Below are 13,096 nucleotides of genomic sequence, written 5' to 3' on the forward strand. Positions count from 1 at the left end.
ACTTTTACTGGCCTTGTTATTTACAAATTTTCTGGAAGAGTGAAAGAGAGAGCATGATTTTTGTGCAGAGCCCCATTCCCGATGTAATGAAATGCAGTCCGCACGATTACCAAAGATTTGGAAGAGTATCAAAATATGCTCATACACACAAATAATGCTTATACTTTTTCAGCTATGTCTAAGAAAAATCATCCGATTTTCATTACTTCGAAAATGTAAACTTTGCCTTAATGTCTAACAATTTTCAAAGATACATTTTTCTTCATTCCTGCTTGGATTCCAAAATGAAAAATAGTCAAAATTTTCCGAGGGGTGATTCAAAAATGATTTCCACACTAACTTGAAACATGATTTAAAATAGTTCCAAGGCACGAAAAATGATTATTCTTTAGATTTTGGTTCAATTTACAAAGTAGAATCAGCATATGTAAAAAACAGAACATCCCTAACCAAGCCAATTCTTTGGAATTACAGTAGTTGAAATGGTCGGTGTTCAGACATAATGAATTAAATGGTTTTTCATGATTTCCGGAAAACGTACCCCAGACGTTCGTAATTTTGAACTTATCTTATGGATGATACATCTGTATCAAAATAGCATAAGAATGGATGAAGTTTTTCGCGTTTCATCTTGTCCTGTCTGTCTGAACACCGAGCAAATGACATAGAAATTCTTGATGGATTTTTGGAAGAAATAAAAATCTCTGTTTATTTTTTTTTTCCAAAGGCTCTGGAATTAAACTTTGCGGGTTTCATTGGTAGAAATTATGTAAAAATCCTTGGAAGATCCCCTAGAGTAACAACTGGGATATTCGATTGAAAGATAAATATAGCAATATCTGGAGAAAATCCTAGGATAGGGTTTGAAAATTTTTAAACATTTTCAAAGCTATCCCTGTGTAAGAAAGTAACGTTGACGTGCTCGTGAATTTCCTGGAGCGATTTCTGGGGAACTTCTTCAAGATGTCCTTCGATAAATTGTTGAGAGAATTTGTAGAGGAATCTCTTGAACAATTTCTGTAGAGATCCCTGTAGAAGTACCTGAAAGTATTCCAGGTGAATTCTCTGGAGAAAGCACTAAGATAACTTTCCCTCAAGAAATCTGAGATGAGATTCTTGAAGAATAGTCTCATAAAAGTCTCCGAAGGTTTCTCTGGAGCCTGCAGAATTTTGCATCAGAATTCACTGGGGAAGGAAAAAAAGCGACTAAGAAATCATATTGCTTTAAAAAGAAACAGTTTCTAAAAAAACCTGCTACCAGCCCTGATATTGATAAATTGATTGTTTCGTCATTTTAAATTCATATCTCTTGTTCAAATCAGATTACTTTCACAAAAATGGTTTTCCAGTTTTTCACATTTCGAATAATTTTAAAAATCGTCCATGAAGATATGAGAATCCATTACTTATCAATCTCAGAGACATTCATAAAGTTCAATAAACATATTCAACCATGAATTACCACCTCAACAAATTTCCCTTATTGTTTCCGAAATTCCCTGATAATTCCAGGTTTTTTTCAGGTAGTGGACACCCTGAAACATTATGCAAACCTGTTCCTCCATAATCCAATCATAATTTTTCACTAAACTAAGTCAAAAGTTCATTTTTTTGCATAAACGCCAGACAAGTAGGTGAATTCCGGCGAACAATTTCTTCGAAGAGAAAAAATTTTCTTCCATCTCTCACCAGCAAGAAATTTTTCTTCTGTTCGAAGAAAATACGCGCCGGAATTTGCCTAAAGATAAGACTTTTTTTTTTACAAATCTGTAAACAGTCAACCATTCCATACTCGATATTCAGCATCTTGATATCGAGTTAGAGAACCATAGTGATAGTTGGATTTCATGACTACAACGATGGTCTTTTGGATCGCATTTACACTGGTTTTGTGTTCTATAACTCAATACCTCCCTAAATAGATGGTCCCTTCAATATCGAGTTTTGGAGAGTTGACTACACTTCTACTTCCTTTTCTCATAATCCTCCAACCATCCTCAAAGGGCTGTCATCGAAACTAACAAATTGCCAACCAACTTTCCCACTATGTCGAACAAGAATCGTAGTCTCTTTATTACCATTTGTTTGCAATAGTTTTATTTTCCTTGCTTCTTCGAATAGTTCATTCTACGCTTTTATCTATTCTATTGTCGAATAAATTATAAATAAAGGTATCGGGGATATAAACAGCCTTACGAGAGAACCAATCGGTTTCCAAGATTCCTAACAATAAAAGTGCGTCGAAAATTTCGTTCCTAGTTTTTTTTTTTATCTTTTTTGCGATTCCTTAACCGTTCGTCGAACATTATCATCCTACACATTCCAATCGAGAGCCTACGTGGTTTTCTTCTTTCTCCGTTCGTCTTTGTCATAGCATTTTTAACGCGATATTTGTTCATACAAATCGACTATTTTACTGTTTGGTGCTATCGTCCTATATGCCTCACAATTTCAATCAGGCTTCGCGCGGTGACCACCCGATGTCGTTTTGACAGCAAACAAATGTTTCCAGTCAAAAGTGCGTTTTTTTTTGTCGGCAAAAGAAAGGTGTGAATTATGGGAAAATGTGTCACCCAATTTCGTCGCAGCTGGACGTTCAAAACTCTAGCGCTGTGTGTGTTTGGATAAGATACAAACGAAGAAACATGTTTATTGGTAGTTGCCCTTCTGTGCCCGTTTTCGTAAGTATCATGTGATTCAATGATAATTATAATTTTTTTCTGTAGATCTTTTCAAAATGATAACACAGCGTAACAAAAATGACATTTTTGCGTGTCTCGAGGATCAGATTATGTGTCTCTAGTAGATTTGGGGTTGCTGTATCTGATTCCGTACTCAGAAATGTTCCAGCTCGTCACAATTTTTGGATACAGGTCGCCGAAGTTGTATGAAACACTATTTTCATTGACATTTACTTGAAATTTAAGGTATGATTTATCAAACTTTTTTGTGATCTAATCCACCAAGCAAGCAATATTGACTTTGACTATCATTTCAGATATAATGTGCTTAAAATTTCACGATTAAATTTAGTTTAAACCGATTTTTCCAACATGTACACAGTCTTCATACAAAATTCTTCGTTCCTCTTATATGGCAAAATACAACACTTTTTAAACCAAAAAAAAAAAAAATTTTTGAACATCGAAAATATGATGAAGTATGTTGATAATAACTGTTATACACATGAACTTTAAATTCTGTGGCAAATTAAGCGAATAAATTGCCATACAAGCTGGCAAACTTGCATGCTAGTTGGCTGAAATAGTCGAATTTTACATTTTCGACAGCCTAGACTGCTAAACAAAAACTAGACTTCTATGATATTTTTGAAAACGGCAATGGATTCAGCAACCCTTAATTTTGTAAATAGCAGTATTTTGGTGCTTGAGACAAAAACGTGTTCCGCAGTGTAATTTATACATTTTTGCATGGTTTTAAATGTTCAAAACATGATTTTCTTCTTTCGAACAAAAGAAAACCCCGAAATTACAAATAAACAGCGTACTTTTTAGAATAGACATGAAACAAATCGTCATCATGGGAACATATTTGCCAATACTTAAATCATGCTATATGGCAAATTTTGAACTAGATGGCGGTAGCGTGTAATCGTGAAACGCAAAAAAACTAGCCACCTATCATATTTTGGAATCAATAGTTGAAAAGTTTTGTGGTAAATATCATAACGGCGTATCTGCGAACATCTATTAAGAATAATCGATCACTGTAGATACTAAACGTGACAAGCTGCTGATGGACAATGACGAAAGTGTGACGTCTGTTTGTCTGTTGGGATACGATGAAAACGGGCACAAAAGAGGTACTTATAGCAGCTAAAACTCATAATTGCTTCATTTTGACACGCAATATGGATTTCGCATTCGTATCCTGTTGCTCTAATTGACTTATTAACGTCATTTTATTAAATACAATTTTGTCACAATCGGTCTCGGACTCGGGGAGTAACATCCGTTTATACATGTACGATTTATCTATTTATGAGTTCGCCCGGACACAACGTTAAAAGAACGGAAAGTTTCGTTTTGCACTGAAGGTGGTGGTGTGATAATTGCCATTGATATGGAGTTGATAGCACGATGCAATGATGATCTGGTGGGTGTGGATTTGCGGAATGAATTCACTCGAATAATTGGATATTAATACGTAATTTATTTGAAACCATCATGTGAACCGTCGGAACGATATAGCATCTCTATGGTTGGTTTAAGCGTTTATCTTCTGCTTGACACAAAATTGTTGGTTTTTGGCTGACAGTACTGGCTACCGTGTTTGAGAGATTTACGAACTGTCCGTCGCAGCAGTACTATTCATCATCTGGGGAGTCGGCCTCGGTGCGAGTACGGAACGGAACATCCTAAGAACATTTGATATCTTATCTCAGAGCTGAGCAAATTTTGTCTGTCTCATCATGTTATATTGGGTAACGAGGAAAAATGGGTTCGGAACGTGTACTATAGAGTTGTAAAACTTAACAGGAAGAAAACAAGAACATCTAATATCATCTAGCGTTTAAAACGTAAATATGGTTCCTCGAGGGGACTCTCGAATAAGTTTTGCTCATTTACAACTTTGGCCTCTTATTGCTGCGGATTGGACTCCGCATGCTATGAATATGTATAATTTTATATATCATTCTTCATTAGTGGATTATACACGTGGTTAATCCTATTGATCTAATTAACATCAGAACTTTACAATCGTTCAATCAAAATATTTGCAGCGTTCATATCCGACCGAGCCTATCTTATGTGCCTTTAGCTATCATTTTATGATAATGATCCCGCAACGAACCAATAAACATCTCGACTAATGCCACATATTTACTACCGGACATCATCATTCACTCAGTTTTGTGCACATTCTTCTTCTCCATTCACTCTCGCTTTTCTTTCCCGCTCACTTGCGCATTGCGCGCTCTCACTCACTTCTGGTTTTTAGACTATGTACAAGCTTCTGTATTGGCCGATTCGATTCGCACCGTTGCTCTTCATGTTGACCAATATCCTGTAGAGGCGCCGGGTCCGCCTGGGATGGTAGGAACGCTAGGAGAAATTGTCGTTGTGGCCCAGTTGATTTTGGCTGCCGTCGAACTCCTCTTCCGATGCCTTCTTAAGGCAATCTCTCACAGCTTGGAGTATGATACCTACCCTACGATCCAACGCGGTCAGATGCGGTTCCCAGAGGACCGGTGCAATCGGATCTACCGACAGCGATTCCCTCATCCTTTCCGAGAGCGTCTTCGGACCATTGTGAAGCAGTAGCAGCGTTTCGAGTGTTGATGATCGAATCAGGCAGCACTGGAGCAAGGGCGCCAAAATCGATAATTCATCGTGGAAAGGTCGACCAAATCCTCGGCCGTGGTCCAGATGAATGGGGAACGTGTCGTTTCCGAAGATCTTGAACGTTTCGTAGTGATGCCGGTCCATGTTCCCAATTAGGAAATCGAAAACCGACATATCCATCAGATCTAGCAATCGACGATCTTCATCGTACGGGGGAATGTCGCGAACCATGGCGCAGTAGTCGGGATCAGTTTCCCACTGTGCCTTCCTGCGCTTGTGGTACGACCGACGCCAGGGATGGCGCCACACTTTTCGCTGAGTATCCTGCTGAGTCGGTAGAAAAGCAGCAAACGACCCCTCCAGCGTATCCGGATTGCCACAGATGGCATGGGACGTATCACAATAGTAGGAACATTTACCGTGGAAACACTTGTTCCGAGCCGGCGATATGAAGAATGTCTTCAGTAGGTTATCGTCACATACCCGCTCGATTTCTGTGGTAATGTTGAGAAGTCGTCCGGTAACTGGCATTGCTCGCCGGAATCCCATTAACCGATCCAGATGGAATGCCGCAATTTCCGCTGTGTGTCTCTCGTAATCGGTGAAGTAAAAATGGTTTGGCAGCGTTTGTTGTTCCCTTGGAAATCGCATCGGTTTGAACAAAGCATGAATATCGTTTGGGTATTCAATGATCAACTTAATTTGGGTTCCGCCTTCCTTCTGAACAACGTGCTTGATGGGCAACTTTACCATGTCTTCTATCACAGCATCCACAAGGGTATCACTTTTCGAGTAAAGTTCATTTTTGGTAATGGAAAGCTGGAACTTTTCCAGATTGCTTGCATTATTGCTGATCCTCAGATCTAGCATTTCAGCTAATGTCGGATTGACAAAATCTTCGTGGTCTTCTTTGATAACTATCCGTTCGTAGTATTCTGGATTGCGACGATTTTTCGGGGCTACCACTATTGCGGTCAGATCCTTAAATCTGTCATGGGGAGGAGTCGTAGTAATCTGTTTGCTTGGGTAACCTGATCCGGAAGTATCAGTCCGACTTCGGGTATGGGCATTCGTGGTAAGGTACTCCTTGGAACCGGACGCATTACTTTTGGCAAGATACTTCCGGTGAAATTCGTTATAAATTCCTCCCTTGTCTTCATCGTTGGCGAATCGTATCCGCGCATGAGATGGTATAAATTCACCTCGGGAAACTCCAAGGTCCATTTGAAGATCGATCACCAGTAATAATGTGAACAGCACAAGCGTGGCACCGAAGCCAAGCGCTAGGCGCTCTTTCAGTTTTTTCGACCGAATCCAGTACATCTTCGATGATCTTTCGTTCTGGCCGTGGTCAGGGTCGCACTGGCGACTGATCCTCTCACTTCAAACACCAATTATCGAATGATTGCCACTCAAAACACTTTCGATTCAGCTCGGTTCATTACCAGAGCAATCTTTTGCACCATCACCGAGTGGAACATTTTATGCGACTCAGCAAATCACTCTGTTTTATTCAACTACTCCCGGGCAAAAATTGTTTTTATGTTTTCGTCACTATCACTGTAAAAGGGCACCATCTACCATCGGGTCTCAACAGTCCATGTCTGTGCACTTTGATTGTTTTTCACCGGTGTCAGCATTTTCGATGTTTTTCCCTTCGAGATTTTTACCTTTATTCACACTTAAATACCACAACCACAATCAAGTGCAAGTAGTCTACAGCGAAGATCCTTCACGACTTGCACCGTAAAGCCGAGGGCACTGCTGATTCAGCTGCTTCAAACAAAAACATAACATTTGCCGTTCATCCAACTCGGGGCTAATCTTCTCATCTAAACACTTCGCAGTCTGTCGTCACGTGGCCCCCGCTTGGAACGTCTTCGTATTCTCTGCACTCTAGTTTCAAGATGATACCTGTATCCGCACAGTATTGCAAGAATCTCGTTAAAACTGACTCTACCAACTCCCGCAGCTCAGCGACGAACACTTGCGAAATCACTCGGTCCTCGCGCACTACTAGCGGCGTAATTTCGTGATAAGATTAAGCTTCCCGCTGCGCTTGCTCTCTCACTCTCTTTCTGCTACGCTACGTGTCTAACCCTCTCTTGCCCGTTTTGCACTCACACGCGAAAGAACACTCTACCCGTCCAATTTCAATAACAAACCGACCTTCGTTCCACACTCTCGCCCAACACTTTCGCACTCGCACACTTTGAATAAAAAAATCGCAGAATCTTCAATCTTTCAATCTCCAAGTTCTACGGTGAAGAACCAGCCAGCAACCGAACAATGGTGCGAATAAAGCATCGATCATTTACATAATCTCCGCTCGTGGCCAGTCGCGAAACGAGGTTACCGACAACGGCGATAGAGCCGCTTCTTTGCTTGCTGTGCTTTGATCTGGAGCTCTTCTCCGATTCGGTGATGCGCGCGGTCGTTTTTTGGAAGCTGGCGTCTCGCGTGGGCTCTGAATCGATACTGATGGCCCGCGCCAGCAGCGAGAGAAAGAGCACCAGATTACTGCCGGGTAATTGGCGCGTACCTTTCCTTTTTGTTTCGTCGTCGAAAACAGCTGAGCCGACGAAAGCTGCTTGCCGGTTTGTGGCTTCGGTTTTTTTTTTGAGTATTTTGTTTTGTTATGGTGCCTCGATCCGGACAGGTGCGTGCGAGGTTTCAAAGTGACGATCCGGGAGGCGCTTGTTATCGTTTATCCCAAACCGTTCGTCGTCGATTCGGTTGGTAGCTTCGTAGTCGTCGTCGTTGTCGTTCGATACCTATCGAATGATACATGCTTATGGTGATGAGGATGCTCGGCTTATCTACCCAGCTCTTCTTCACAGGTAAATGGATGGCCTCGATGATGATCGAGGGCGACAATGGCTGCGGGCCGATAACAATGCACGCTTAGCGCTTGGGTATTATTGATGCTGCCCAGAGGTGGAGTCGATCGATCTGGAACAAAAAAGATAAATACGGTGAACGTTTGAGGTGTCAGTTTCAGTGATTGGCAGGCTGCAAATAATTATTAGGTATTGGTGACAATTGCAGAGGTCTGATATGGAAGGCGTATCTTATCAGGTGACAAAAATAGGAAAACTGACTTGCTCTGTCTCCATTATCTAATGATTATTTAATTTTCACTAGTTGTCATTTAAGGTGAAGATAAAACAGAGCCACACATCCCATTTTGAAGAGCACAAACCTAGAGAACCAAAAAGTGATCTGCGCTGAAACCTTGATCGATCAGTCTTCATCAGCGGATAACTAATCATTCAGGTTTTCAGCATAAATTGTTTCCATGATTTGTGCTTCGAAAATTCAAACTATGGCTTCGATTAATCTTCACATTAAATCTTTTTAACAACAACATATTACATTTTGTTAATAACATATTACATTTCATTTGCCGTAGCAGTTCAGAATGTTTACAGGTAAGTTGATTTCACCTGCATATAAGAGTAAACATAAAAGTTTTCAATTTATTTAACCTAAATATATAACGCATCAAACGTGGCAATAGAAGAAGATTGATTTTTGTCTGAAATCATTAATTACATTATTCGACATTTGTTCTTTAACAATATTGGATATTGTTTGTAACTCATCAGTAATGTTCCAGAGAGGAAGTTTCAAAATTATTTCTAAAATTTTATATTGAATTCTCTTCCTGGTATTACAAAAGCTAGTCCATATTGGTATAGCATTCAACATGGCTGGCCTGAACATTTATTTGAATATCAAAAGCTTGTTCTTAAGACAAAGTTTCGATTTACTGTTAATAAGTGGACTTAGACATTTTATATATATGTTACATTTGACTTGAATGCCCTTAATGTGATTTTTTTATAGTTACATTTTTATCTAGCATGATTTCATCTTCATCTGACCAATTTAATAGAACTCCTCTCATCGTAACAACATGTCTAATTGAAGGTTTCAAATAAACGGCTCTTGTTTTGTGTGGGAATATTATCAGTTGAGTTTTTGGGAGCATTGAGAGAAATCTTCCATTTTTGCAAGTATGAAGAAAAAAATATCCAAACGTTTTTGCAATCGACTACACGCAGACTTCGTCCTTTGGCGGAGAGGCCTGCGTCATCCACAAACAAAGATTTTTGACATCCCTGAGGTAACTCAGGTAAGTCAGATGTGAAAATCTTGTATAATATTGGTCCCAAAATGTTGCCTTGAGGATCACCAGCTCTTACAGGAAGTCTTTCAGACCTGGAGTTCTGATAATTAACGTGAAGTGTACGATTTGACAGATAACTTTGAATTATTCTAACAATGTATGTTGGAAAATTAAAGTTTTTTAATTTCACAATCAGGCCTTCATGCCAAACACTGTTGAATGGTTTTTCTATGTCTAGAAGAGCTAAAAGCTTCTGCACGATTTTTATCTGGTTTTAAAATTGGAACAACCTTAGCATTTTTCCATTTGTCAGGAAAATAAGACAATTGAAAACATTTGTTAAATATATCAACTGAAAATTATAAGCTAATTTCTGGAAGTTTCTTGATGAGGATGTAAAAAATTCCATCATCGCCAGGAACTTTCATAAATTCATTAGAAATTCATTTCTTAAATGAGAATGTTTTCGAAGCCCTGAGTAACTTGAGGAAGTCTCAAATTAAAATTGTGCGCGCTTTCAAACTGCATAGCATGTTTTTGAGCTTCTTCACAATTGGTTAGTAATAATTCGTATTTTTCTTTCAATGCCGGTATTGGCTTCTGAGGTTTTTTTTTTAATTTTTGTAATTTAAAAAGGGCTTAGAGCCAGGGTTCAATAGAGAAATTTTATTAAAAAAAATTGTCTACCCTATAATTTTCATAGCAAAATCACCATCGCGGTATGGATAACAATTTTTTTTAAATTTTATTTGATATTTTGGAAATGTACACCTAGGTAAAATGGTCACAATTCCCCTTCTCTTAATTTTGGGCACACATTTTAAATCAGAATTGAATTGGGCTAATTATAATCGATCTAGGGAAATGTTCCGGATTTTAATCATACCTCTTTGGGTCCAATTCCAGATCATTCATTTTTTTTCTCAAAGTGCTAAATATGGTTGTTAAACTTCATTGTTTTCAAATACTGACTTAGACTCAGATCGAGTGAAATCATTTGAAGAAAACAAATAAATAAATAAAAATTTCCTGGGTTTGGATTTTTTCTAATTATCAAAAAGTCTGATTACCCTGGAAGTAACTGGTATTGCCATTCTGGTAACTAATGACATTGAGCAGATCTCAACCTGCTCTAAAAATCAACTAGAATTTGAGCCGATAAATCAGAAAAAAACCACAGCACGAAAAGAGATTAGTGATTGGAAACTCGGATCGTATAACTAGTCTATCGAATTCGTGGAGAACGCGTCCATAAACCTTGAAAATTGGCATTGGAGGAAAGAGCAAACTATCGAAAACAAGAATGGACAAGGAAGCACTAAATTACCAACCGGATCTTAATTGAATAGTCTTCGGTAATCTTTTGGTGTGTTTCTGTCTAAGAATGAAATGAAAACCCTGTCCGATCAGCGGGGACTACCTCCAATTGTCCTTTTCAGGACAACAATCATATTTTGACAGAGAGTTCTGATAATTTTCCACCGTGAAGAGCGACATTGCTGGTGATTGGATATGATTGATTCAGATTTCGGTCAGTCATTTGCATGCAATCACTCATCAGGGCCAAATAATGCTTTTCGAGAATCACCTGTATCACAACTGCTAAGCGTAATAACGTTAAAGTTGCTGGTGTCGCTTTACATCAAAACAACGATGGCTATACCGCCCACGATCCACAAACTCTGCACCAGTTATGATGTAGGGACTTGTCAGATGATTATGGTGATATTGCTGCAGAGATCACTATATTGCATTGTCGGGCGCTATTGGTTTGCCTATACATTTCCCTGGATACCACAACGAAGCAAAAGAGTTCTTCATGGGGCGGAACTTCTTCGAGTACCGTTTTGACTCATATTCCGAACACTTAAGGCCAACAGTGACTTCAAATGCATCTGATAGGCATAAATAAGCTGATATTTGTGAAAATTTCAATTTCCCCGCAATGCCTAACTGTTAGCTGTTGGGTGTGGTGATAAAATTGTTAATTTTAACTTATTTTGTATTGTTTATACGTGAAAGCGTGGAACAACATTTTGATTCAAATGCCGAACACTGTGTTCAATCTGTCTCATATTCCGAACACCTTGATTCAAATTCCGAACAGCACGAATAAAGCGTATTCAAATGAATAATTTCGCAAATAAATTTATCTAAACTAGTTTTACTGGTCTCGAACTAGAGAATCATCACAACTCCCGAGGTATAAAATAGATTGTAAGACGTTCAAATAGAATTGCAAATGACTGCCATTTCTTTGTTATTTGATGACATATTTCAGCGAAACATTTCAACCGAATCACCATACAAAAACAGAGTGTTCGGAATATGAGTCTGTTCGGAATTTGAGACAAAACGGTATCAAAAGGAGACCATGCCAATTATTGAGACAGGCAACTTCATCGATTTGAGCAAAGCGGAGAACATGGAGTTCGCGGACTTCATGAAAAAGTACCTCAACCTCAAACTGGCTTTGGATCCCACTTAAGCTACCAATCTTAGTGAATCATTTGTGGACCTATAACATTATAACGTTTACCCGGAATATTTGTTTAGAGAGCAAGAATTACCTCTCATGCTTCTTCTCCCATCGATCTGTTCTATCCACAGGACTGAAACGGCTGTCATCCACAAACAACTGAAGTGAAGCCAAAAATTTGGTGCTGGAGAAGGTGCTGATTTGACAGCTCGTCCAAAAATTCCGTTTTAGGCACAAGACATACTCGTTTTCGAATGCGACATTCATATTTTACCCATCAATCCGGTGTTAAGTGCGTATTACTTCATCCAGATTTTCTGTAGGTAATTGCTAGATAATTTAGCCACATATTATAAGGCATAACGATAAACCACGATCGTATAATGTTTTTCTCGTACGACATTTGTCGCTTCCACGCGGGGTTTGATGAGGGCAAAGCCTAAATTTGTTTACTCCAGCACTAGCACCACACAGATGATGATAGGCTTCAAGAACTAGCGCTTTCTTCAGGGGTATGGTTCTATCCGTGTTGAACCATCCAACAAACAAACTAAACGGCCCTTTCAGGGCCACGAAATCAATGGAAAAGAGGTATTTTGAACTAATTGCTCCAAATCAACAAGCATACTGTGTACATTAAAAAAATTATGTCTTATATATACCGTTAAGTCACCAGTCACCGTGCGGCCTCTATTCACCGTGCACATATACAAATTCCTTCAGAATATTCATACAATTTTCACAAATTATTCTTTTGTCGGCAAAATAAGATAAAACTAATGAAATGAAGTAGGTTTCGTCACAAAGTATTTTGAAAAACCTAGTTTATGTAGTCAAAATCATGTGAATTCTGTTTGATAATGAGATTTTTCAACACTCTTAGTAGAAACGCCAAAAAATCACATTTTTCATTTTAACGATAGCGTATGAAATTTTTCGAAATTTCAACAAGTTTTCACTGTGGATACTATTAGTAAGGTATATTGCATCGTATGAGCAATGAGATTTTATGTAAATTTGAATTTTTTATTGTATTCCAGTCGAAACCCAAATGCACGGTGAATGGATCCTTTTCAATATAAATGGTTCCTATTACCGTGCATTAGTATAAAAGGCATTGAATTATTCGGTAGTATTAGATTTATTGTTATGTTGTCATTAAACTACTTCATATTTAGT

The 13,096-nt window shown here is 38.6% G+C and overlaps 1 protein-coding gene across 3 annotated transcripts in view; it reads right to left on the reverse strand.

The window, feature by feature from the left end:
• Positions 1-3,680: 3,680 nt before the first annotated feature.
• LOC110677835 (extracellular serine/threonine protein CG31145-like) overlaps positions 3,681-13,096 on the reverse strand; it is a 164,668-nt gene continuing 155,252 nt past the window's right edge. For all 3 annotated transcript variants that reach the window (XM_021849458.1, XM_021849457.1, XM_021849456.1), the window contains one exon: positions 3,681-8,258. In XM_021849458.1, the coding sequence (XP_021705150.1) occupies positions 5,067-6,629 (1,563 nt within the window). In that variant the 5' untranslated portion in view covers positions 6,630-8,258 and the 3' untranslated portion in view covers positions 3,681-5,066. The remainder of the gene's footprint in view (positions 8,259-13,096) is intronic.

The sequence above is a fragment of the Aedes aegypti genome, chromosome 3 (assembly GCF_002204515.2).
Source record: "Aedes aegypti strain LVP_AGWG chromosome 3, AaegL5.0 Primary Assembly, whole genome shotgun sequence".
Lineage (NCBI taxonomy): Eukaryota > Metazoa > Arthropoda > Insecta > Diptera > Culicidae > Aedes > Aedes aegypti.